This window comes from Octopus bimaculoides, chromosome 19, assembly GCF_046866305.1.
Source record: "Octopus bimaculoides isolate indiv1 chromosome 19, ASM4686630v1, whole genome shotgun sequence".
NCBI classification, from domain to species: Eukaryota; Metazoa; Mollusca; class Cephalopoda; order Octopoda; family Octopodidae; genus Octopus; species Octopus bimaculoides.
In genome coordinates, this window is record NC_142946.1 from 26048766 (window position 1) to 26072567 (window position 23802).

Below are 23802 nucleotides of genomic sequence, written 5' to 3' on the forward strand. Positions count from 1 at the left end.
CAATGCAACAGTTGAGGTTGGTGGATGTACAGTTGAAGTAATAAATAATGTGAAAGAAGATTTTAAAGTTGATTATGAAATGTGGAAAGGATGGTATCTGGAGTAGGAGCATTTTGAAATTCCTGATTGAATACAGCTAGGAACAAGAGAGTTTTCAATCAATAGTGGCCAACATTTTTCACACTTTTGAAATGTTTTAGGAAAGTTGGGAGCTGTTTTTGATATCATAATACAGAAATTATGAAGGATAAGGGATAATTATAATAGAAAAACACATGAACGTAAAGTGATATTGGAAAGAGTGTTGTAGTTCTATTGATAACTTAAGCTTGGCATAATGCATACTTGGCAGTTAAAGAAACTGCTAAAAAATGACAACAAATTTGAAGTGTATTAAAGGAAAAGAAGACTACTTGAGAGAAGAAAGAGTGAGTATCAAGAAGTATGTTGTCTATAAAAGTAAGAAAGTAACAGCTGTTTAATATATAGCATAACAATAGTTAGATAGCTGCAATATCAGTAATTCAAGTAGATCATCTTAAAAAAAGGAAAAAATGGTAATCAAAGAAACCAAACCAAATTAAGATAATTTAATACCATCCTTAACGTCAACATTAATATCACTTAATAAATGCCTTTCATATATACTAACCTGTGTGCAAGATTCTTCAGGTGTCCTGTTACTAGCAGCATACAGTGATGGTAAATCAATTACATAAACAGGCATTTGCTCTAGGTGTTGCATGATAGCAGGAGCAAGATGGACAGACTGTCCTTGGCCTATTTTCCCAGCAAAGAGAAGGCGTGGACGGTATGTCAATGGCTGCTTGGAGGCACAACTACGAGAATTGAAGGAAGGAAAAAAAGTAAACCAAGAAATCATATATAATGATTTTGAATAAAAAGTTACTTTTTGAAAATATCAAAATATTGTATGACACACAATAAGTTTAAGATAGAGAAGTTACATAAAATTAATCAAAATCAAATCAAGACACACACAAATGCTGGCTTAACCTACTTTCAATGAGTTACGATAATTAATATTCAATTTGAAATATTTAGATTTAGATATTTTCCATTACCTTTGAAAATCCAAGTAAGATTCTGTAATTTTTTCAGGAACAAAATTTCGAGGCTTTCTACCACGTTGACGAGGGGCTTCATATATACATGGACCTTCTTCATCTTCAAACCAGTAATCGGTAGCTTCATCTACTTTAGCTGATTTCTCACAGGAACCTAAAAGTGTTTGAAAGTTGCCTTTTCTTTTTTAACAATTATTAAGCAAAAACATATAGCTATGCACAAAAAGTACACAGCAGAACTTATATAATAACATAAGAAAATGCATATTCTAATGAAAGTAATTTTTATGAAACTTAACAGTAGGCATCTACAGCAGACCCTAACCATTTGGTTTGATCAACAGGAACGACTTCGTAGGTCTTCCAAGATCACCAAGGTCAATATTCTTCTTCAACGATTGCAAGCTAACAGTTGTGGGAAAACACATTTTGAGAAGTTGCTGATGTGTAACAGGATGTAAAGGGGAACAAAACCAAGTTCTGGGCACACCAAAGTAGATGGAGCACAAGTCAGAGGGAAGATTCGTCATGTGCCACAATGTAAAGTCAATGATAGCCTAATATATACATATATAGACACAGAAGCAAGATACAGGTTCCTGCCTGACCAGCTCCCTGTCAAACAGTCCAACCTATGCTAGCATGGAAGGAGGGTACTAAACGATGATGACGATATACATACATAAATACATAGAGGAGAAGAAGGGTGGTAGCAGCAGTTAGAAAGCATAAAGTTGTATTCTATTAGTGTGGTGAAGGTAAAAAAAAATTTTTTTAAAGACATCTACCGAAAAATTCATCAAAATATAACAGATTTCTTTTCTTTTCTTTTCTTTCAGCAGTAAAGAAATTTTTTTTAAACGGGGTCTACTGATGTTATGCTATAAATATTATCTAGTTTTCAGAAATAGATATTTTAAATATATATTTCTCTTGCAGTATTTCCAATGATGAATAAATTTCTGTATAAAATGTTTTCAGCTACACCACATGACTTAATTTTCCAAATATAAAGTTTTGATCCCTTGAGTATAATCATATTTCATAATACTTAAGTTTTTATTCATTCTATTATTCGTTTTATTACAATATACTAAAAATCTGATAATGCATTAAAAAATTATTATATTGAAGTGAACTGTATTATATATTACATCTATAAGCTAACAAAATTATTTTTTTCAGTATTTATTCTGTATTGCTGAAATTATATAAAAATTTGAAACACTAGTCAAAACAGATAAGCATATTATGTCATTTTAAACTCATAGGTTTGAAAGGAGAAATAATTCATAAGAATGTTTTTGATAAAAATTCGAAGAAATTCAATTGTATAGAAATCTTTCTTAGTAAATAGAGAGAAATACTACTTAAACAAAGAGAGAAATACTACTGCAAAAAATTTAACCAATGCCAATATAAAGAGGAAGATAATAATAATGCTGATAAACATCATAAAGAGAACATATACAGATACAAGGAAATATGATTAAATTTCAAACAGAAAAATTATTGAATTACCTTTCAATGTAAGACTATGACTCTGAGATAAATCATTGGGAAAAATTATCTCCAATATTGAAAGTGCCTTGGTGTAGATGTTTTCAAGAAGTGGTCTCACAAGTTTGGATAATGGATGTCTTGGAGTTGAATTAGAACGCTGTGCAGTGGGAACAATTACTTTCATTCCTCGATAAAAATCAATTCCAGAGATGTGTATTGATGAAACATCTAACTGGAGTTTTTCTGAGGAATTGTAAATCTGAGGATACCTTCTTCTTAAAGCCATCAAAGCAGCTTCTGTACATAATGCTTTGATATCAGCACCACAATAGCCTACAACAAAAAAATTAAATAAGGAATACAAATTTTTTCAAACAAATCTCAAATTTTGTTAATTTAATTTGGAGTTCTGTTGGTTTTAATATGTTGGGAAAATGTGGGTAAAGATAGCCAGTGAGGTCTCAAAATGAAGGATTAAGCAAAATATTAGATGCATGGCTTGTGTTGTGGGGAAACAACTAGAATAAAAACTTAGATTATTATGGATCTTGGAAGAGGTATTATACTGAGTGCTATCCCTGCAGAAGACATTATAGAGAAAAGAAACAGTGAAACAGAACCAAATTGATGATTGAATCATTGCCAATCAGCCAAATGGTCTTCCAATGGTGTAGAATATGCTTACAAGCAACAACACCATCCCAAGTACAAGAACAGTCCTTTAATGTGGGTTACACATGAGATTTGTAGACAGTCAACTGTATTTACTGACACTGAGATGCAGTCTGACAATGTCATACATATGTGATAAGAAATAACAGCAAGTAGGTCTTCCATATGCAGAATGGAAAGTGTTGGAGACATAACCAAACTCTGAAATAGAAAAAAAAACACTCAAGGAGATAAGGGAAGGGATTTTACAACTGCCTCTATTACTGTTGAGATGTTATTGTTCAGTTTCCAAGTCAGCTCTCTTTGCACAGATATGATCAAAGACCATACCAACATTTTAAGAGGAATTTAGGACTAAGTCCTTTAAAACAGTCCCCATTTTTGAATGGAGAAAGCAAACCTAACATGCCATTCAGTTTAACAACACCTTGGATGCAATTCTGCTGCAAGCACTGATACACCATTAAGACTGTAACCGAGTTAAGATTTGGTTGCTATTTTTAGTAGGTTGAACAACCATGTGGAGCCTCCATTGATAAGTCAGCTGTTCGAATTGTGAGAGGTTGCTCCTTTTTGGGAATAAGGTGTACAGTAATGTTTCCATAGATTAAGACGGCTTTCTCTCTCTCTCTCAACAGCAATCTGCATTAATCTGAAACCTGGTTACATTTTCAGAGACAAGAAATCTATAGGCCAACTAAACGGGTGCCATGATACAAAGCAAGGTACTAAAACAACTGCTTGTGTTCAAGATGTGGCAATAGATAAACTTCAAGGAACCAGGAAGATTTCCAAAATAGAAGTCTTTGTTGCTGATATACAAGTGAGTAGTAGAGAAAGAAAATTCTGCACGAATACTACTTTTTGAAAAGAGATTGAAATGAATAGTACAGCTTGGATTACTGTAGATAATTAGAGAGAAAGAACTGAGTGGTTTGTATATCAGTTTCTTGTTATTTCTTGTAAATTTTGACATAGTTTAGAATAAAGTGGCTGTTTGGTGGAAGAAAGGAAGAAGAAACACAGGCTCAGGATTCACTGTTAGTTGTTACGGAAATATCTATTCTTAGCCCAAATAAAAATCAATAGTCTCAGGTCAGGCTCTCAAAGTCCTTCAATTATTGAGGAGGGATACACATTTTTAACTGGAGGAGAGGAAGATACAGAATTATATTCCCAGGTGATAAGGAAGAATTTCAAAGCATTACTGACAGGTTTAGCCTCCTGTACTAAGTGACACCAGCTTTCTGCTGGGAAATATTTTCCACAGCTTCTCCTGACAATTCAATGAAGAATTCAGAGGAAGATGCAATTCAAACAGAAGTATCAAGAAACTGTTTATCATCGAACCAAGCTTTTGGTAGGAGTGCTTGCAGCAGAATAGCATCTAAACAAGGACTGGTATTTTATCAAGACACCAGCACTTGATGAAGTTTCAGTACTTTAGTGAGGTAACTTTCATTGCAGAGCGACCAATCTTTTATATGTTTCTCCAAGTAGATTACTGTTTTGTAAGCTGACCAGAATGCATTATGTAACTTTGATGCATTCTGGTTAATTATTTTTGTTGAGAAAAGTTCAATAGCAGAAAGAATAGAGTCAGATGTCTATATTTTCAGACTTTTGCAATGAAAATTTGTTTTATTATCATCCCCACATAAAGAGTTGGGGATCTAATGGAGAATAAAAAAATTGGTTATAGCTATGAATGAAAGAATAAACTTTTGAAACAGGTATCAAAAGTGTGATACAGTATTGCAGTGAAATAAGCTCATTAGATTAGAGGAGAGAGAGACAAGTAGAATATGGTCTGTTGAATACATTATCTGATTATATCCAGTGAGATGCTAATCTAAGTGACACATGGTGTGAAAATACACTGCAAGAGAGTACTAGAATATATTTGAAAGAAATAGTAAGATTAGGAAGAAAAGACTTACAGAAAAGATGCAACAGAATATGTGATAACTTATTAAAGTATTTTGTTTCTTTTATTTAAAACTTCTAAAAGTAGAAATTCAAGATAAAATAATTAAAAAAAGAATATAAGTATTGGAAATTCAAATAACTTTCTGTTAAATCACATCAAACTTACCAACACACTTTCGAGCAATTTCCTCAAGAAATGCATCTGATAGCTTAGGGTTCCAATCTTTAGTGATGATAGAGAAAATCTGGGACCGAGCCTAAAATGTTCAAAATAACAATAATACAATTTAATATTCATAAATTTATAGGTACAATTTAAATTGCATTAATCTTATGGACTATATTGAAACTGTTTTCCTTACAACCAAGCTATCAACATTCACTAGGTTCTTTCATCTCTTGTTCATTGTTTCCTCTTCCCATTTTGAATGTAACAATACATTTGGCAGATATTTTATAATTATTAATTCTCAGGAAGGCAATTTCATGACAAACATAGAGGCACTTGTCAAAGGGAGATACCAAAAGTTGTTCAGTGACTTGATGGTGCAAGTAGGTTCTCAAGAAACCAAGTAAACATTCCAACTTTTATCTTAATTAGTGATGCTTCATCTGCTTCAACAAGTTCTTCATTTCCATTCTTTCATGCCTTATAGAAATCATTAGCTCCTTTGTACAGGAAAAATTCCCCGAAAAGGCATCCATTCCAAAAGTCTCAGAGCAGAGCATCTGCTAAATAACAGCTTCACATTATAAACAATATCAAAATATCTTCAGTCTTAGATGAGATACTAGCAATGAGTCAAGGAAGTTGAAACCCTGACCTGTTAATTACATTTTCAAATCTGTTTATAACCATTAATGAACCTTATTAATTCATTAGCAATGATAGTACACCAGTTTTTAAAAATTCATCATAAAAGGGAAATAAGTTTGATAAATTTCATCTTTCAGTCATCAGCTATGTGAATATAATCTTAATGCAGGATTCAAACAAGGATCGATTATTTCTGAACTAAAACCAGTACACTCAAATTGAGCAAGTGAGAGAGAAAGGTTATATACATACATACACACACACACACACAAATATATATATATGTATATATATATATATATATATATATATATATATATATATATATATATATATATACATGTGTGTGTGTATGTGTGTATGTGTATATGTGTATATATATATATATATATATATATATATCATCATCGTTTAACGTCAGCTTTCCATGCTAGCATGGGTTCGACAATTTGACTGAGGACTGGCAAGTCAGAAGGCTGCACCAGGCTCCAATCTGATCTGGCAGAGTTTCTATAGTTGGATGCCCTTCCTAGTGCCAACCATTCCAAAAGTGTAGTGGGTGCTTTTACGTGCCACCGGCACGAGGGCCAGTCACACGGTACTGGCAACGGCCACGTTCAAAATGGTGTTTTTTACGTGCCACCTGCACAGGAGCCAGTCCAGCAGCACTGGCAATGACCTCGCTCGAATGATTTTCCAACGTGCCACTAGCACAAGTGCTAGAGGCCAACGCTGATAACGATTACGCACAAATGGTGCTATTTACGGGCCACTAGCACGGAAGCCAGACAGCTGCTCTGGCAATGAACACGCTTAACAGTGCTGTTAGTGCTCCACTGGCGCAGGTGCCAGTCATCGAGTATGGTTCAATTACGATTTCACTTGATCCAACAGGTCTTCGCAAGCAGAGTTTAGTGTCCAATGAAGGAGAGGTTTGCATGGGTGCTAGTCGTCGGATTCGGTTCGATTTCGATTTCAGATTTCAAATTTCAAATTCCAAAATCACTTGCCTCATCAAGTCTTCGCAAGCAGGGTTTTTAGTGTCCAATGAAGTAAAGATACGAATTAGTGAGCTGGCTACACTTCTGGCAGAGGGCACAGATTATGCTCTCACTTGGCTTGCCAGGTCTTCTCACGTACTGCATATTTCCAAAGGTCCAGGTCACTGGTCATTGCCTCAGTGAGGTGTTAGAATCCTCATGAGAAGCAAAAAGTTTGGGAATACTTCTTAATGTGTGTCAATTACCTATGGTTGAAATTTCATCAACATCAGAAATTTATGCATTTTCATGGGGGGTTCTGCCCCCTTTAAGCCACCTCAAATCGAAACCAAACATACTGCATTATACTCGCCCTTATGTATTGAATCAAAGTTCTAAGTATCATAAGGATCCATTCATGAAATTGTAAGAAACATACAGCATTACCCTTTTCCCTAAGCTTGGATTTTGTGTTCCAAATTTCATTAGGATCGGTGTAGTAGTTTTCGAATCTATAAGTAACACACGAATACACATAAAGACATTGACTTTTATATAATAGATATGAATATGCACATATACATACATGTATGTGAGTGTTGTGTGTATGTGTGTGTGTATATATATATATATATATACACACACACAATTGAGAGGGCAAAAAAATATGAGACACTGCCTTCAAGAATTTTTTGTCAAATGAATCAACTCCAGTGTTTTATTTTTATTTTGATATGTCTGCAGCTGACTGGTTTAGCTGTTGTTTCAGTACCCAGTCAAAGTGCTGCTGCCACTGTGTGAGGCAGCTCCTCCCAGGACGGAAGCCATGTTGCATGTTTGTTATAAGGTTTTTCTCTTCTAGGAACATGATCAGCCCTTTTCTGACAATGTGTTCCATTGTCTTACTAACATGTGAGGTCAGAGAGATGGACCTGTAGTTTTTAGCATCTGCTCTGCTTCTTCCTTTATGGACAGGGCATATTATACCCCCTTTTAGCATGTTGGGAAGTTTACCACATGCAAGTAACTGAAAGAGTATCTGCAGTGGCTTTGCAAGAGCCTTTTTACATGTCTTTAAGAGAACAGCTGGGAGTCAATCTGGGCCCGTTGTTGAGTGTGATCTCATCTCATCACATGAATAACTGATATTACATCCTCTTCTGTTACATTGATGTAATCGATGGTTGCCACTTTTCTGAATAGATCCATTACATTGAAAAACTCCTTTGGCTTGTTTATTTAGTGCTTCACTTATCTTCCTTGAGGTATGTAGATAACATCTTCATACTTGGGCCAAATAGTGACCCTATCTTATAGCGTACTGAGGCAGACTCCTTTGCCTAGGTTTCTCTTTCTTCTCTTTTTTTTTTTTCATGGGAAATTTTGAGCTTATTTTCTATCTCGAAGAGTTCCTTTGTCAGGTGGGATTTCACACTGTCATTAAAGTGTTTGTTTAAACGATTCGAGATCTTTATTCTCCGCCACATGAGTATTCTCCTGCCTCAGGGAATGATCTTTTTGTGTGTATTAGCTCCCTTCTCTGGGACATATTTAATGTATGTGGCTCACATTATTGACATGAATTTATTGAGTTTATTTATGTCTTGCATAACGAGGCTTTATGCCCGTCCTGCTGGAGTATCTTTTTATCAAGTGACTTCCACTCAGCCATACAGAAATTTAGGCTCTACTGGGTTTGAGCGCCACCTGTGCAGAGTTTATCTTTAGTTAATTCAGGGCCATACATTGTCAGTTCTATCATGCTATGGTCTGAGAATATTATTGGTGGTATATCTATGTTGTGGATAATTTCCACATTGTTTGTAAAACAGAGGTCCAGGATATTTTTGTGTCTGGGTGGAGAGAGTATGATCTGCTCCATGAATAGCATTTTCATAAGATCAAGTAGAGATCCTGCTTGATTTTGCTCTTTGTGCATCATTCCTGGAGTTATATTGCCCTCAGGTCACCTGATGTTGGGGAAGTTGAAGTCACCCATCAGGAATATAGTAGTACGTTGATCCAATTCTGTTAGTACTTCCTTTATCACACTGAGGCTTTTCTCATTGTTTTAACATCCACTTCTTACTTGCATGGGTCATTTAATAATGTTCTTGAAATTTGGGATCAAACTCTTTATTGAATCCGCATAAGTATATTTTTTCATTCAATAGATGTTTTCTTTATTATTCTTTTGATATTGCTAAAATATAAAGCTTGAACAAGAGTACTTGTTGCTTGACTCACTAAACTCACATGTACTAAGCAAATAAAATACTAAACTTGACGCTTAAATTCACTATTTCATGAGGCAATTAGATAGTGGGAATTAGGAACTTCAAATTTTCTAAATTTTATTTTGTCATAGGTTTAATGGTCTTTCTTTCTTAATTAAAAACTCCTATATGATGCCTAAACCCAGTGGCACTGCTCATTCTTTCAGCCATCTTATCTTCTATTGTTTTTCCTTATCTTGACTTTGTTCCACAACAGTTGGTGACTTCCCTTCACTCTCAACAAATTATCAGTCATGCCTGATGTTTTGTCTCTCCACGAATTAAACTTCTACAATGTTCCTGGAACCCAAATTTTCAGGGAGTGATGTTCTTACTTTTATATTCACTGTCATAACTGTAAAAGATGCAATACACAGTTCTTGTCAAAATCTCTTACTGACAAGGGCTTTGTTCAGGAATATGTTCCAGTAAGTCTCAGTCCTATATAAAATATTCTGCCTACATTAAAGGTGCTCTGATTCATTCCAACCAGATGTTGAGTTTGTACATGATAAGCCTATTCATCACATGAGGCTCTATTGGTGGTAGAGATAAACTGAAATTGGATCCTTCAAGTGGAGAATTTAGCAATATCCTGATAGATAACCTAATGGAGATATTGAAACTGCATACAAATAACATACTTCCAAATGGGGTCTGTAGTTTAACCCTTTCTATCAACAGGAAAGTTTAAACTACAGATTCATCATTATCTCCAGTGATGGCATGCATATACATGGAATACTTTGAGGAAATGGGTTTAAACAACTTCATACTTGGGCCTCATCAGGAAGAAGCACAAAGTACTACTGAATCATGTAAACTGTCAATACAATTCACTACAGAAAAGGAAAAAGGACGTGCAAATAACCAACACAGAGTGTGGATTCACAATATCCATATATCATAAGACCACATTCACTGGATCATATTTGGAACTTTGGTTCCTACCACCTATAGAACATGAAGAAAGTGATCATCTACAGCTCACATCAAACAAAATTTGTATGTGAAAATTCAGATTCATACCAACAAGAGATCAGGATCAGAAAGACCCTTTCAGAATAATTATTTTGCAAGCATAGTATTTGTTTCTAAAAGCAAAGTTATAAGGGTCAAAAATATTAATCAAAATACAGCTACAATCTGTCTCTCTTACCTTAGAAGAATGTCAGGAAAAAATTTAGATCTGGGATCCATACAATATCAAGACAGTATTTAAAAGTGGATCTTTCCTTAGAGACATTTCCCCTAAACAAAGTCTACATCAGAAGAGCTCCATGATCAAGAACTGTGTATTTCAGCCTTTGCAGTTGTGGTAAAAATCACCCAGTAAAATTTAAGCTAAATGTATTCTGAGTGAAACAGAATACATTGAACTAACAACATCACAAGCAAGAGAATAATGAAGAGAATATCCACGATATTGACAACAGTTTGAGAACCATCTGCCTCCATGGATTTAATAAAGGGTTCAGTTCCAAATTCTGAAAATGTTACTGAATGTGACAGGCACCAGACAAAGGTCCGAAAGTATAATGGCTAAAACATTATGATTATAACAACCAAGATGAAGAAAACTAATCTGAATGTATCAGTGTATAATAAAAAGATATATCAAACTGTAATGAATGGTAACTGCTTACAATGAATTAAGATTCAGTCAAGTAATCAACAATCAGACAAATCAAATATGAAAGAATTCAATATTAAACAGTTTCTTCTTTTTTTTTTTTTTGTAATGACAGTCCTCAGCTAAACTACTATTTTTCTTCTAATCAGAAATTAAAATAAGGATTTTATCATGAACAGAAATGACAGGAAATCAAGACAACCCAGAAACTACCTAGTGGCTAGCAGAATAGCAGAATAATTTTCTACTTGGATGGATAAGAAATATGGATGCTCCTCCTGGAAGGATACATTTTATCATGGTACTTGTTTATGACAGATAAGATTGAGCTTAAGCCAATCTATCAGAAAAGAATTACCAAAAGGAAAGGAAATATCACCTGGAGATTTTGTTCACTGTCATTCTGAGGACTATATGAATAAAGATGGGATTATATAGTGGATAACACTAAATGTGAAATAAAGGACCAGAGGCTCTTCTAAAGAAGAAATCACTGCTCATTGCACACAAGACAGGAGAGATGAAAGACAAGGCCATGTCTATGAACACCAACTGGCCTTACATCTTTGCTACAACCTTTTGGAAGTAGTGCAGAGTAAAACCATTGAAGGAAAGATTGGTTGGACATAAATAATTTTGATTGTTTTCAGAATAAAAGGAACTAACAAAATGCAGTAACCTCACGAAGCCAACCATCTTGTAACATTGTACATAAAGACACTGGATGATCAAGTGGTAACAAAGAGTTTCTTGAAGACAAGAATATCAAATAGCATGGATAAACTGAATATAACCATTTGTGGACTGACAATAAGAGACAACCAAGAACAGACGGAATGGAGGGCATGGATGGATGAGGGACGACTTTATGCCAACAGTGATGAAGAATTTAACAGATGCTTTTAAACTGCTTTTAAGTTTTATTTCTTCTTTGATATTATGATAAAGTTTACAGTCATCTATTATGTATGCAGTGGTTATTCTATAATCATGTTCATAATCCAATTTGTTTAATAAATGTGCTCAACAATGCAACTTGTTTAATTATCTAACTCCACCAATATCAGCAGATACAGAACATAATTTGGTTGGATCATACAATTTCATCCTCCATTGTAGATTTTGATTATAAAAGCTTGTACCAAATTTTCCATGCAAAATAAGGAGTGCAGCTTATACACAAGTAAAAACAATATGTTGAATATGAAAGTTGTTAAAAATAAGCTTACTTGTAAAGATGGCAGTGGGAAATGGAATTCTCTGTCAAATCTGCCTGGTCGTCTCAATGCTGGATCAATAGCATCAATCCGGTTAGTAGCACCAATGACAACTATCTCATCCCGGCTATCTAAACCATCCATTAAAGCAAGCAGAGTAGAAACGATAGAACTGTGAATTTGGTCTTGGCGACTTGAACGAACTGGGGCAAGCCCATCAATCTCATCAAAAAATATAATAGATGGCCGAGTCTGATAAGCCTAAAAGAGATAAACTTTGATTGAGAAAATAATGAAAACAAATATTTGATTAAAAAAACGTTAACTTTGAAAATATTTTATACCAAATTTTAAAAAAGAAAGGTTTCTTTTAGAAATCACTATTTCTTGAGGGGTTCAAATTGCAAAGCACAAACAAGATAATGAGAGAAAAAAAATATATCGAAAAATAAGATAGGTTGATAATGATTTATACCAACCTGATCAAATAATAATCTTAGCTGACGTTCAGACTCCCCAACCCATTTACTGAGACAGTCAGCCCCTTTACGCATGTAGAAAGCCACTCTTCGATTTTCTGTGCTGCATTCATTAGCTAAAGCTCTAGCTACCAAAGTCTTTCCAGTACCTAAAATGAAAAAAAAAAAAATTCATAATATATCTTTCAAAAGACTATACTTCCAAGAGTTTGTCCTATAAAACTCGAATCATGTATTAATAAAAAAGAAACAGACGTTTAACATTAAGTCATAAAGTGCTCACCTGGTGGACCATAAAAGAGAACTCCTCGAGGTGGAGTAATTTTGAACTGCTCGAAGACTTCTGGATACAGAAGTGGGAAGACAATCATTTCTTTCAAGGCACTGATGTGCTTCTCTAAACCACCAATACTTTTGAAGTTAACCTATAGTAAATAATACAATAACAAACTGAAAATTATAGCAAGTACCTAAGATTTAGTTTGATCAAAATATATATACTTTTTTTTACATTGAGAGGTACTGTGTAAGAAAAGATCAGCTATTATTTTATCAATTGTATTGTGTCATTAAATTAGATTACTTTCTCAGCCAAAGTATCTATTGTTCAGCTTAAAAAAAGGTATCTCTGTAAAAATACTTGCTCCAACAATTCAAAGATAAATATTGTTTGTTAGCAACTTTTTTTTTTTAAGTTGATATAGAATGGATAGTTTAGCATAGTTCTATGGATGCTTACATTGATGAAACAGTCAAAGTGACTTAAGCAAAAACAGTAATAGACAATAAGCTCTTTTATGTACATGCAAAGATACTCTTCAATTATTTGAGCTTTAACATGCAAACAATGTGATGTCTACACACATATATGAACTCTACTTTCCCTGCCACTCATCTCTCTCTCACCTAGATTTCAGGAACAAGTTTATTCTAGCCCAAAATCTCCTTTCTCATTACTCTAGATATACTTGCTGTCACTACCACTCTTTGAACTTTCTTCAAGCACAAGCAGGATTCTGGATCACAGACATCTGCCCCAGGTCACTCCGCTCTGGAGTGACTCCTTGATGACTTCAATACTCATAATACTTCTTGGCAATTGCACTCCCTACAATTAGTTTTATCCCCATGAATTTCTGGTACACAGGCAATTCCAAATACTGATTCCTTTCTCACTTCCAGACAACACCATCTCTGCCAATTGAATTGTCTAGATTATCACAGTCATATACTATATAATATCTTTCTACCTCTTGGACCCTACAGCACATCAGATCAGCTCACTGCTTAGAGCTCTGCGGGTTCTCAGCCAAATATCACTGGCAGTGCTGAACCCATAGGAGACAGTTAAGCACTTGACTGAAACCATCCTCTTTATCCCACCCACCACATACACAACCAGAATACATAACCCAAATCAACTAGGTAGTTCACTTGTAGCTACAGCACAAGAACAAAAAAAAAAACAAAAAAAAAAAAACACCACAACACCAGCAAGACCATCATTTGAAATGCAAAAGATGCTTTTATGCATTGTACAGGCCACAAGGCTTCCTATTAATAAACTGAAGCTAATACTGCTGATCCCTTGCAAAAGAGATCACAACCAAGTTAGCTGAATCCTCTGAATCCATACTTGCATCCAACTTAACATTGTCCACACAATACAAAATTCCTCTTTTTACTCTGCCAAGCTAACCGCCATGTATAGAAACCATGTCGTGTGTGAAAGCACTTCCTGTCACTTCAAACTAACAATACCACAAATGCTGACAGAGTCCTTTCTATAACTGTCAATGTACCCTAAAACTAACCCCTATCCATTCCGAACTGTTTAATCCCTCTATTTGCCAGGCTGTATCCTGATCTCTGTAAACATCATACAATGTATCCCATTCACTGAGAAACGTAATTTCTCTGACCTTGACAATTAGTATTTATTACTTCCATTGGAACACGCAAAGGGTGATAGATACAGTTGCTAATAGCCAGCTTTAACAACTTGAATCGTCTTCTTTATTAACCCCATAACTCTAGATGCCTTGCACTTAGAAAATTTAGTGAAAATGTTCTCCAGTGAAGGCATGTCAACCTTGTCTCTTCAACAGCTGATGATAAAATCACATCACATCAAAACACAATCCTGTATACCATCATAGATAAATCAAAACTAAAATCCTAAAAGTTAAAACAAATGCTGAACCTTACAATTGCTAATGCTCTTTACTAGCAAACACAAAAACCTAGCATTCCTCTTCAGAACACCCAAAGCTCGTGTGAGCCTCAAAATGGAATATTAATTTTATATCTGGGGCAATGTTGTTGCTATACAAACACTTTAGTCTCTAGTTCACAGTTGTGCTATTCTCTCCTACTACTCCCAGTCATGTGACTACAATGAATTGTCTTTTCTTTTACCATCATGCCTTGGTAATTCATGAGGATACAGTATTTTCAAGAGATTAGAAGTAAGTGCCATAGGGCAAGTCTGTGACGAAAACGTCTGCAATCTAATTTAGATTCTTATTTGGTGTCTTTTGGGCTACAAGCTTCAAGTTTAAACATGAATGTCACAACTTCCATACCCCACTCACAAATATCTCAAGCATTGTGCTTTTATTAATTTGTTCTATGACATGTAGTTCTATAAACAACTGCTTTTACAAAACCATCCCACATATGCAGGCATGGAAAAAAAAACTGATATAAAAATGAAAAATGCATAAATTCAAATGTTTAGTAAAACAATTAATATAAAATGTTAAAAATTACAATGTACACAAACAGGAATGTACACTATATTCCTGGCAAGCAATATAGTAAACAGTTACCATTTTGTCAACCGTCATTGGGTCAACATCTGCCAAACTGGATCCAATTCTCAAGCGATCCCTCACAAGTGAACTAGCAAGATCTTCATGGCCATAATTCATTGGCAAACACCTTAAACATGTCAAGAAAGATGTATGTAATGAAATATTTCTTTTCATTAAAATCAATTTCATATATTTCAGTAAGTTTGACATTAATTACACCTAAAAAGTACAACCATCAAATCTAGAAACCATATGTATCAATATTTGCTGATCAACGAGAGGAAGATTATTTTCAGAATACTGATCCTGTTATTCTGTTATTAATTTATTGAACTGCAGCCATGGTGGGTGCCACTTTGAAGAGTATTCTTAGTTGGTAACATCAAATATGTCTGGAATTTATTCTAACAGCCTCTCTTTATTTATTTATTTATTATTTTTTTTTTGCCAAACCATTAAGTTTGTAAACAAACCTAACTGGTTGTTAAGCAATGAGAAACAAACACACATACATATCTACATATACGACAGGCTTCCACACAGTTTATGTCTACCAAATTTACTCACAAGGCATTGGCCGACCTGGTGCTATAGCAGAAGACTATGCTATGAAACCATATGGTTGAGAGGTGAACTTCTTAACCACACAACCATGCCTGCACCTATGTATAATATTTTTTTTAAATGAGAAATAGACCACATTTACATTAAACATTGACCATATTCTATAGAGCTTTAAAGACCTAGTTTAACGAGTAATTTGATTTAAATAGTATTCATATAGAAAATAAATACAACAAAATTTCAAATCTTAAAAATAAAGTTTAAATGAGTGAAAAAAAAAACCACCTGATTCAAAAGGACAAAATAACATTAAAAGAAACAAGTAAAAATATATCATTATTTATGAAATCAAAAATGCAGTGAAAAGCCAAGACAAAAATAAAACATTATCTTGCTAAGATTATATCTATTATTTTTAAATTTGAGAAGACGTAAAAGAATAGAATAAATGTATTTATTAATTAGCAAGTTAAAACTATTAAATATGACAAAGTGTAAAATTGGAACATATTTCATAAATCTGCATTACTACATTATTTATAGACACTTAACAGAAGTAAAATTAATTAACAATCAGGTTCATTTAGATGAAGGAAAATTTTTTTTAATTATAATTTTATCTTGTATTTTCAGTCATTTGCAGAAGATTCAATCTTACCTATTCCGTGCCCGGGTCATACTCTTGGCCTTCCTTCTCTCAAACCTCCGCTCATCATCACTTGAATCACTGCTAGATGAGGTAGAAGAGCTTCCATGAAACGCTGTTCGTCTTCTAAACAAAAACATCAAATTAAAAATGAAAAGTAAATCATCTCAGCTAATATAAAATTTAAAATTAAACAATGCTCATGTTTTCTAGGAATAGGAACCAATAATTCTGAGAGATTGGTGTCTGAAACACACTTTCCACCTTATCCAGAGGAAAATTTGATTCATATACAAATACTGTCGAATCTTAAGTTACACACTCATCATTCAGACTTCTGTAATTAGTGAAATGATTAATAAACTAAAGAAAAAAAAAGCATAAAACTCGAGATTTTTTAACCAAACCAAATATCAAGGCATGATCATTATCATCATTGAACATCCACTTGTCTATGCATACATGGGTAAGATGGAATTTGCTGCAACAGATTTTCTATGGGCAGATGCCTTTCCTGTTGCCAACCCTCAGTTTCCAAGTAAGGTAACATTTTTCATTACCAGATGTGTTTTCTTACAGAAGACTGGAAATAAACAGTAGTGCTTGTATGACAGCAATGCCCATTTATAACCATCTCATGATATCAGGACAAGGATACACAAAACACATATTTATACAGAAAATTGGGTATAAAAGCATCAGATGATGTGTGCAAGACTGCACTGGTTTGGTCATGTGGTGTGTATCAATGAGGACAGCTGCATAAAAGAAGTGCTTTGTTCTAATTGTGGAAGAGGTGGACCCAGGAAGAAGTGGGATAAAGTGGAGAGAAAGAATCTTCGGATGCTGAGCCTCACTGAGGAAATAACAAGTACCTGGTAAGATGCATCAAGCTAAGTAAAATCGCTGTTTTCCACACATAACGGTTTGCCTGTGCTGGTGCTACTTAAAAAAAAGCACTCGTGCTGGTGCTACTTAAAAAAGCACTCGTGCTGGTGCTGTGTAAACGCACCTGTGCTGGTGGCATGTAAAATGAACCCAGTACATTGTTAAGTGGTTGGTGTTAAAAGGGCATCCAGCCACAGAAACCATGCCTCAACAAACAGCTGGAGGCTGGACAGCTCGCTGCTAGCCAGCTCCATGTCTAACTGTCCAACCCATGCCAGCATGGAAAGTGGACATTAAATGATGGTGATGAGGCTTCTTTCAGGTTCTGTCTATGAAATCCACTCAAGTCAAACTGGAGCTATAGAAGAAGACACTATAGAAGCTATAGACAGACTATAGAAGAAGACATAGAAGAAAACACTTGCTCAAGGTGCCACACACTGGAACTGAACCAGAGACCACATGGTTGGGAAGCAAGTTTCTCAACCACACACCTGTGCAAGGATAGCTGAAGTAAAGAGTTGATTTGTAACAGTCACCTAACTGAGTTTAGTCTTAACTGCTATTTCTAGCATGTGGAGTGATTACATGAAAGTCCCCCTTACTTCATCTGCTAGTTCAACAGCCAATCTACAATAAGCACAGCAAATATTGTTACTCGAATAACCAAGAGACAGGATGATTTAAAAAATTGGGATTTTGGAAGGAATCTTTTTCAACATGTAGTGACTTCCATGAATACTCAAATGTTTTAAAACAACTAGAATTATAGTATGACAGTGAAATGTGATAGGGTTGTGCATCCAAAGGGATGTGTGGATTTTAAAAATTTGTTATTTTGAAAAATACTTTTATTTCAGCATCAAAATTTTCATGTTACAGGAAAAACAACAAAAGAATGAGGGGCTGGTAACCAGCATGAAGGGACACAGCAGGCATCCTGTCTGTATATTCATGCTGGAATTCATCCCTCACACCTTAGAATAGGACCTAAGGCTCAAATTCAGACAGTTGTGTGAAACTGTTAGAGACTGTGGTCAAACCCTGGATAGAGAGGCCAAAGAGTTTGAAGTGGTTGTCAGAGAATTTCTACGACTTTACTAGTTCCAATTTCTAGCCTACTAATTGCCCTGGCTGTAATCCCATGGATTACTATGTGTGGGGCATGATTGAGAAAGATACCAACTGCTCTGCCTGCACAACCAAGGCCAAGGCCAAGCTAGTGGCCAAGATCAAAGAGGTATTTGAAGATCTTCCCAAAGAACAGTGAGGAAATCATGAACCAGGTTCTGGAGTTGTTTTGAGGCCATGATGGAAGCTCAGGCCAGTTACTTTGAGTAAAGTGTTATCTCTTAGCCATACTTATTAGAGAGATTTATGGGATTGACAGAAAATATAATCTGTTGAGTGCAAATAATACTTCCCCTTACTCCCCTCAATCCTCCCAAGTCCACAACCTTAGAGCTGCCATGATCAATGTTGGCACAATGAAAAGGTAGATCCAGTGAGAACATAAAAATGCTTGAGCAGAGGAATGTAGATGGGTGGTGTGGGTATAATTTAGACAAAAATGGATAAAGTGACCAAAGTAGTCAGTGTATGTGATAGGATAATTAAGCTTAGACTAGCCTTAGAAAATATGATAGCAACATTTATCTTTGCATGTGCTTCAGAAGCTGGTCTGGTAGATGAACCAAAAACCTGTTTCTACAAAGCCCGTTTACAGATTACCTCGATGGCAAATGACAATGATCTTCTTATAGTGGCTGGTGACTTCAACAAACAGCTTCAGCAGCAACCCGATGGATTTTATGGTGTACATGAAGGTTATGTCTTTGGTTCTAAAAATGAGGAGAAAACAAGGCTCTTGGAGTTTTGTGATCTGCAAAACTAACTTCAGCAAACCAGCCAGCTATCAAGCTAGTGGGAACACAGGCCAGATTGAACATTGCCTCATCAGAGATAGGCAGATGATACTTGTGAATGTAAAATTCTTCCCTGGTGAAGAATGTACAACTCAACACAGCTTAGTAGCGAGTAACATCAGACTTAAAGCTAGAACTCAGAGATACAAACCTGTCTGGAAAAGGACGATATGGAAGCTTCAAGATCCATTAAACACTCAGAGATTTAGAGAAATTCTAATTGAAACATTTGACAAGGAGGAACAGGAAATAGCATCAGAGAGGATAATTAGAAGTTCATATGGGACAACCTACCGAAGGAGACACACCAGACCAAGGATGATGTGATGGTGGAATGGTATAGTAAATGGTCATAAAATTGAAGGAACAGGTTTGAAAGTATTAAAAAATGGCAGGAGAACTACACTGAAAAACAGTGTGGAATGAAGATATAAAGAGATGATGATAATAATTATGTTATACACATACGCAAGTGCTACCCACTGGGCAATATTTCACAGTCCATATATGAATTAAATACACACATAAATATATGTAAAAACATTTTTTTAAATACATTTTAATATATCTACATGCAATTAATACACACATACGCGTGTAAATATATAGTAGAAACAAAAACTAAGAAAAATACATCTTGGACAATAGTATGTATCATAGTTATGATAATGACAGACTTACCGCATGTTTCCATTTCTATGTGCAGGAGATCTGTAAGAGGTGTGCTTTCCATGAGAGGAACTAGCAGGAGTGTCACAATAGGGAAGATTTTTATTTCGTTTTTTAAGAGAGTCTAAAATTTAGCATAAAAATATATATAAGAAATTTATTAAATTATAACAATATTTTTTTATTCTTTTACATTCATATTTTTGTCAGAATGTGGAATGATTGTGCAAATTTAAATATTTACATTTTCTTCTTTTCTCTAAGCGAATATGTTTTTATAATTGGATGTTCTTACTACTGCTAACCAGTGAACTGTGAAATAGGAGTGACACTCATTTTTACTACAAGTAGTGTATCTTACTTAGGAGCATTATACAATAGCTGTAGCAAGTTTTGAACTCATAAACAATTGGCCAATAGTCCAACACCTTAAAGTTCAGTTCAAAATCACTAAAATATAGAAATATCAAATAATATTTTAACAAATAGGCATCAATACATGACAAGAAATCATTTTAATATCCACTGAAAGCCTGACACTAAATTGCTGATACTAGCAACGTATTTCAAACCTTAATTTCTTTGACATCAAAGAATAATTAATGAAGAGAGATAAATTATTGGGATATATAAAAAAAAGATATAAAATCTGTCTCAATGCAATGAATATCTACTGTTTAATGCTAATACAAAGTCACACTCACATAGATAATTTAGTACAAATTTTCATGTGTACAATTAGATCATTCAACAACTTTTTTTAATCATAGAAAAACAAATTGTTTATAAGGTGATGAGTCTAAATCCCAACTGTTACTAACCTATAGGTGGGGCTTCAAATAATTTTGTACGTGGTTTGTGCTCCCTTAAATAATATGAACGTCGAGGTGGTTCTTGTGTCTCACTATCATCATCTGCATCATCATCATCCTCATCAACTTCTTCATCAACATCACCCTGGTTGTCTTGACACTCATCAAAATCTAATAACATTAATACATAACTTCATAAACACAGTTTTAAATAAAACAAACACATCAAGAATTATTTTATTTAAAGCAACCAGTAAATTTTAAAAACAAAAAAAAAATTAGAACATATTTAGATAGCCTTTTTCATTTGAAATCAATACAATCTTTATACAAAGTTAGTTATTAAAAACGAAAATAAATTAAATAAAAACATGAAAATTTTTTTTAAATAGTTAAAAAAATTGATAAGTTGATGAAGCAAATAACTTCAAATGTTATGCACAGCAAGAGAAAAAAAGGATTCAAAACTAAGGAATACCAATAATCAATTGTTGGTCTCACATAGAAAGGCTGGATGGAGGGGCAAATATTCAATAAATTACTAAAATATCAAACCATCTCATAGCAAAAGGTCAGTAGTACGAGATATTCAGAACACACAATTTTTATTTCGAGACCTCTCTTGCAGATTGCTTGTTAGTAGCTGGTTTACAACTGCTTTATAGTCAGCTTGCACTTCTAGTGGTATGAACACAAGAATCAACAATGAGTGGTACATGACATATCTTCTAAAACAGCACAACTATATTTTAAGGTACAGATATTAAAAGATAATCGAGCTACAACAAATTACTCAATTCATTTAATAGAAAATGTTTAAATTGAGGCATAGAAATATGCAGATATCTTTTATAGTAAATTTTCTTATTGAGGGGGCATCTGGAAAAAAAAAATTACTGAATATTTCTCACCATCAATATTTTGTCTGGTGCTGTGCATTCCATTTAAAACTGTTGTGAACTTACGCTGTGCACGATTTCTTTTGACACGACTGTACATATCTGTAAACTCCTGAAAATAGAATAATTATTTCTGTTGGTACACAGGATACTTGAATACTGTCAGCATTTACTGACATATATATATTTACTTTCAAAATGAAAAGTCACATAGATGTTGCAAACACCATTTCTAATTTCTACAATAGGAATGGGCCTATCATGCAATGTAACTACATCAAAATAACTGAATCAGAAATTATTATCAATTTGATTTCTTTCATTTCTTAACCATACAACTAATATATTCATAAAAACAAAGGGAAATGAATCAATTATTTTTATAATGTTCTTTTAGAAGAAAAAAAAAAGAAAACCTGAATGACTCATTGAGTCATCAAAATTACTTTAGAATAAGGTATATATAAAACAGGAAATCTTACCAAAGAGTCATCAATCTCATCAACATTGGTTCTCTTACGCTTGTGTGATTCATTATTACTATGATCATCTTCCAGAGTAATGTTGTTTGTCTCAGTGACATCAGAAGATAAAAACAACAAAGATCGTTTACGAGTGGATCTTCGTGTTGGCAGAAGTGGTTTATTGTTTGTTTTCTCAGACTTTTTTCTTTCATCTCTTTTTACCTTCATATGTAGTTTATTGCAATTTTTGTCAGCAAACTCCACCTCTATATAGAAAAAAAAAAGACTTGTAATCAGTAATTTTTGTTTCTTAATGTGTCTTGCAATAAATTTTAACATTTTTTTCATTAAAAACTTCATAAACTGTGAACATTACCAAATTAATACAGAAGTTGAATGAACTCCAAGATATAGGTAAGAATTACTTAAATTAACCTCCAAAACCATAGCTACCAAGAGACAACAGAATTTTATAACCAAGATAACTGAACTTACAAAATTTAATATATTTTCTATTATAAATAAAATGTTTACATACTTAAATATTATATTATCTTCATTGAATTTGTTTCAATTAAAGTTAATTTTTCTTAAATGTAGGACTCAATACATAATACAAGTACAGAGTTTTTATAAAGAGGTATGTATGTGTGTGTGTGTGGAGGGTATAATTTATCTATTTTGTCATATCTTTCTTGCATTTCTTCCCTCTTTTTTTATACCCCCTCATATACTTGTCTTTTCTCTTGATCATCATCATCATTTAACGTCCGCTTTCCATGCTGGCATGGGTTGGACAGTTTGACTGAGGACTGGCGAGCCAGATGGCTGCACTAGGCTTCAATCTGATCTGGATGCCCTTCCTAACGCCAACCACTCCGAGAGTGTAGTGGGTGCTTTTACGTGCCACTGGCAACGGCCACGCTCAAATGGTGTTTTTTACGTGCCACCTACACAGGAGCCAGTCCAGCAGCACTGGCAATGACTTCGCTTGAATGTTGTTTCTCACGTGCCACCAGCACAAGTACCAGTAAGGCGACGCTGGTAACAATCATGCTTGAATGGTGCTTTTTACATGCCACCGGCATCTTGTTGGTCAATAGTATGAGGAGGTTTGACTTCTTGAGTTGTCTGATGAGACTCACCTAGTTTGGTTTAATGAAGACAGAACAATAACATAAGAAGATAGGACCAAGTCAATACAGTTCTACCTGCTACTGACCAGCAAGTATAATGCTCTGGAAACCAGGGAAACAGCTGTAGGAAACAAAGCAAGAGACAGGCCAGGTCATGAAGCAGGCTAAAGATGAGATGATGGGATGACCTCATCTGCTACCAGAGTCCCAAGTGGGAAAGACTAGCCAGAGATACAGCAGTGGAAACAGTCTAGGAGGTTCCTCCTTCAGGGGCGATACTAACCCTATATATATATACTGTTTACCTTTCGCTTGTTTCAGTAATAGGACTACAATCATGCTGGAGCACCAGAAATCACCCCATTACTACTCTTCTTTTTTGGTGTCTT

General features: G+C 34.5%; 1 protein-coding gene across 4 annotated transcripts in view; it reads right to left on the reverse strand.

Moving 5' to 3' along the window:
- The window catches only part of LOC106883269 (ATPase family AAA domain-containing protein 2), a 74076-nt gene that overhangs the window by 22241 nt on the left and 28033 nt on the right, over positions 1-23802 (reverse strand). For 2 of the 4 annotated variants that reach the window (XR_016245204.1, XM_014934212.3), the window contains exons 4-16: positions 22296-22543; positions 21880-21925; positions 20924-21085; positions 20115-20226; positions 16633-16746; positions 15426-15537; positions 12878-13019; positions 12595-12743; positions 12128-12376; positions 5359-5449; positions 2610-2924; positions 1086-1242; positions 653-839 (exon numbers count right to left, since the gene is read on the reverse strand). Coding sequence is in view for 3 of the 4 variants with exons in the window: in XM_014934212.3 (XP_014789698.1) it covers positions 653-839; positions 1086-1242; positions 2610-2924; positions 5359-5449; positions 12128-12376; positions 12595-12743; positions 12878-13019; positions 15426-15537; positions 16633-16746; positions 20115-20226; positions 20924-21085; positions 21880-21925; positions 22296-22543 (2084 nt within the window). In the remaining variant the exon portion in view is untranslated. Of the gene's footprint in view, positions 1-652; positions 840-1085; positions 1243-2609; positions 2925-5358; positions 5450-12127; positions 12377-12594; positions 12744-12877; positions 13020-15425; positions 15538-16632; positions 16747-20114; positions 20227-20923; positions 21086-21825; positions 21926-22295; positions 22544-23802 lie in introns of all 4 variants that reach the window. The other 2 variants (XM_014934211.3, XM_089366651.1) reach the window with 1 other exon arrangement.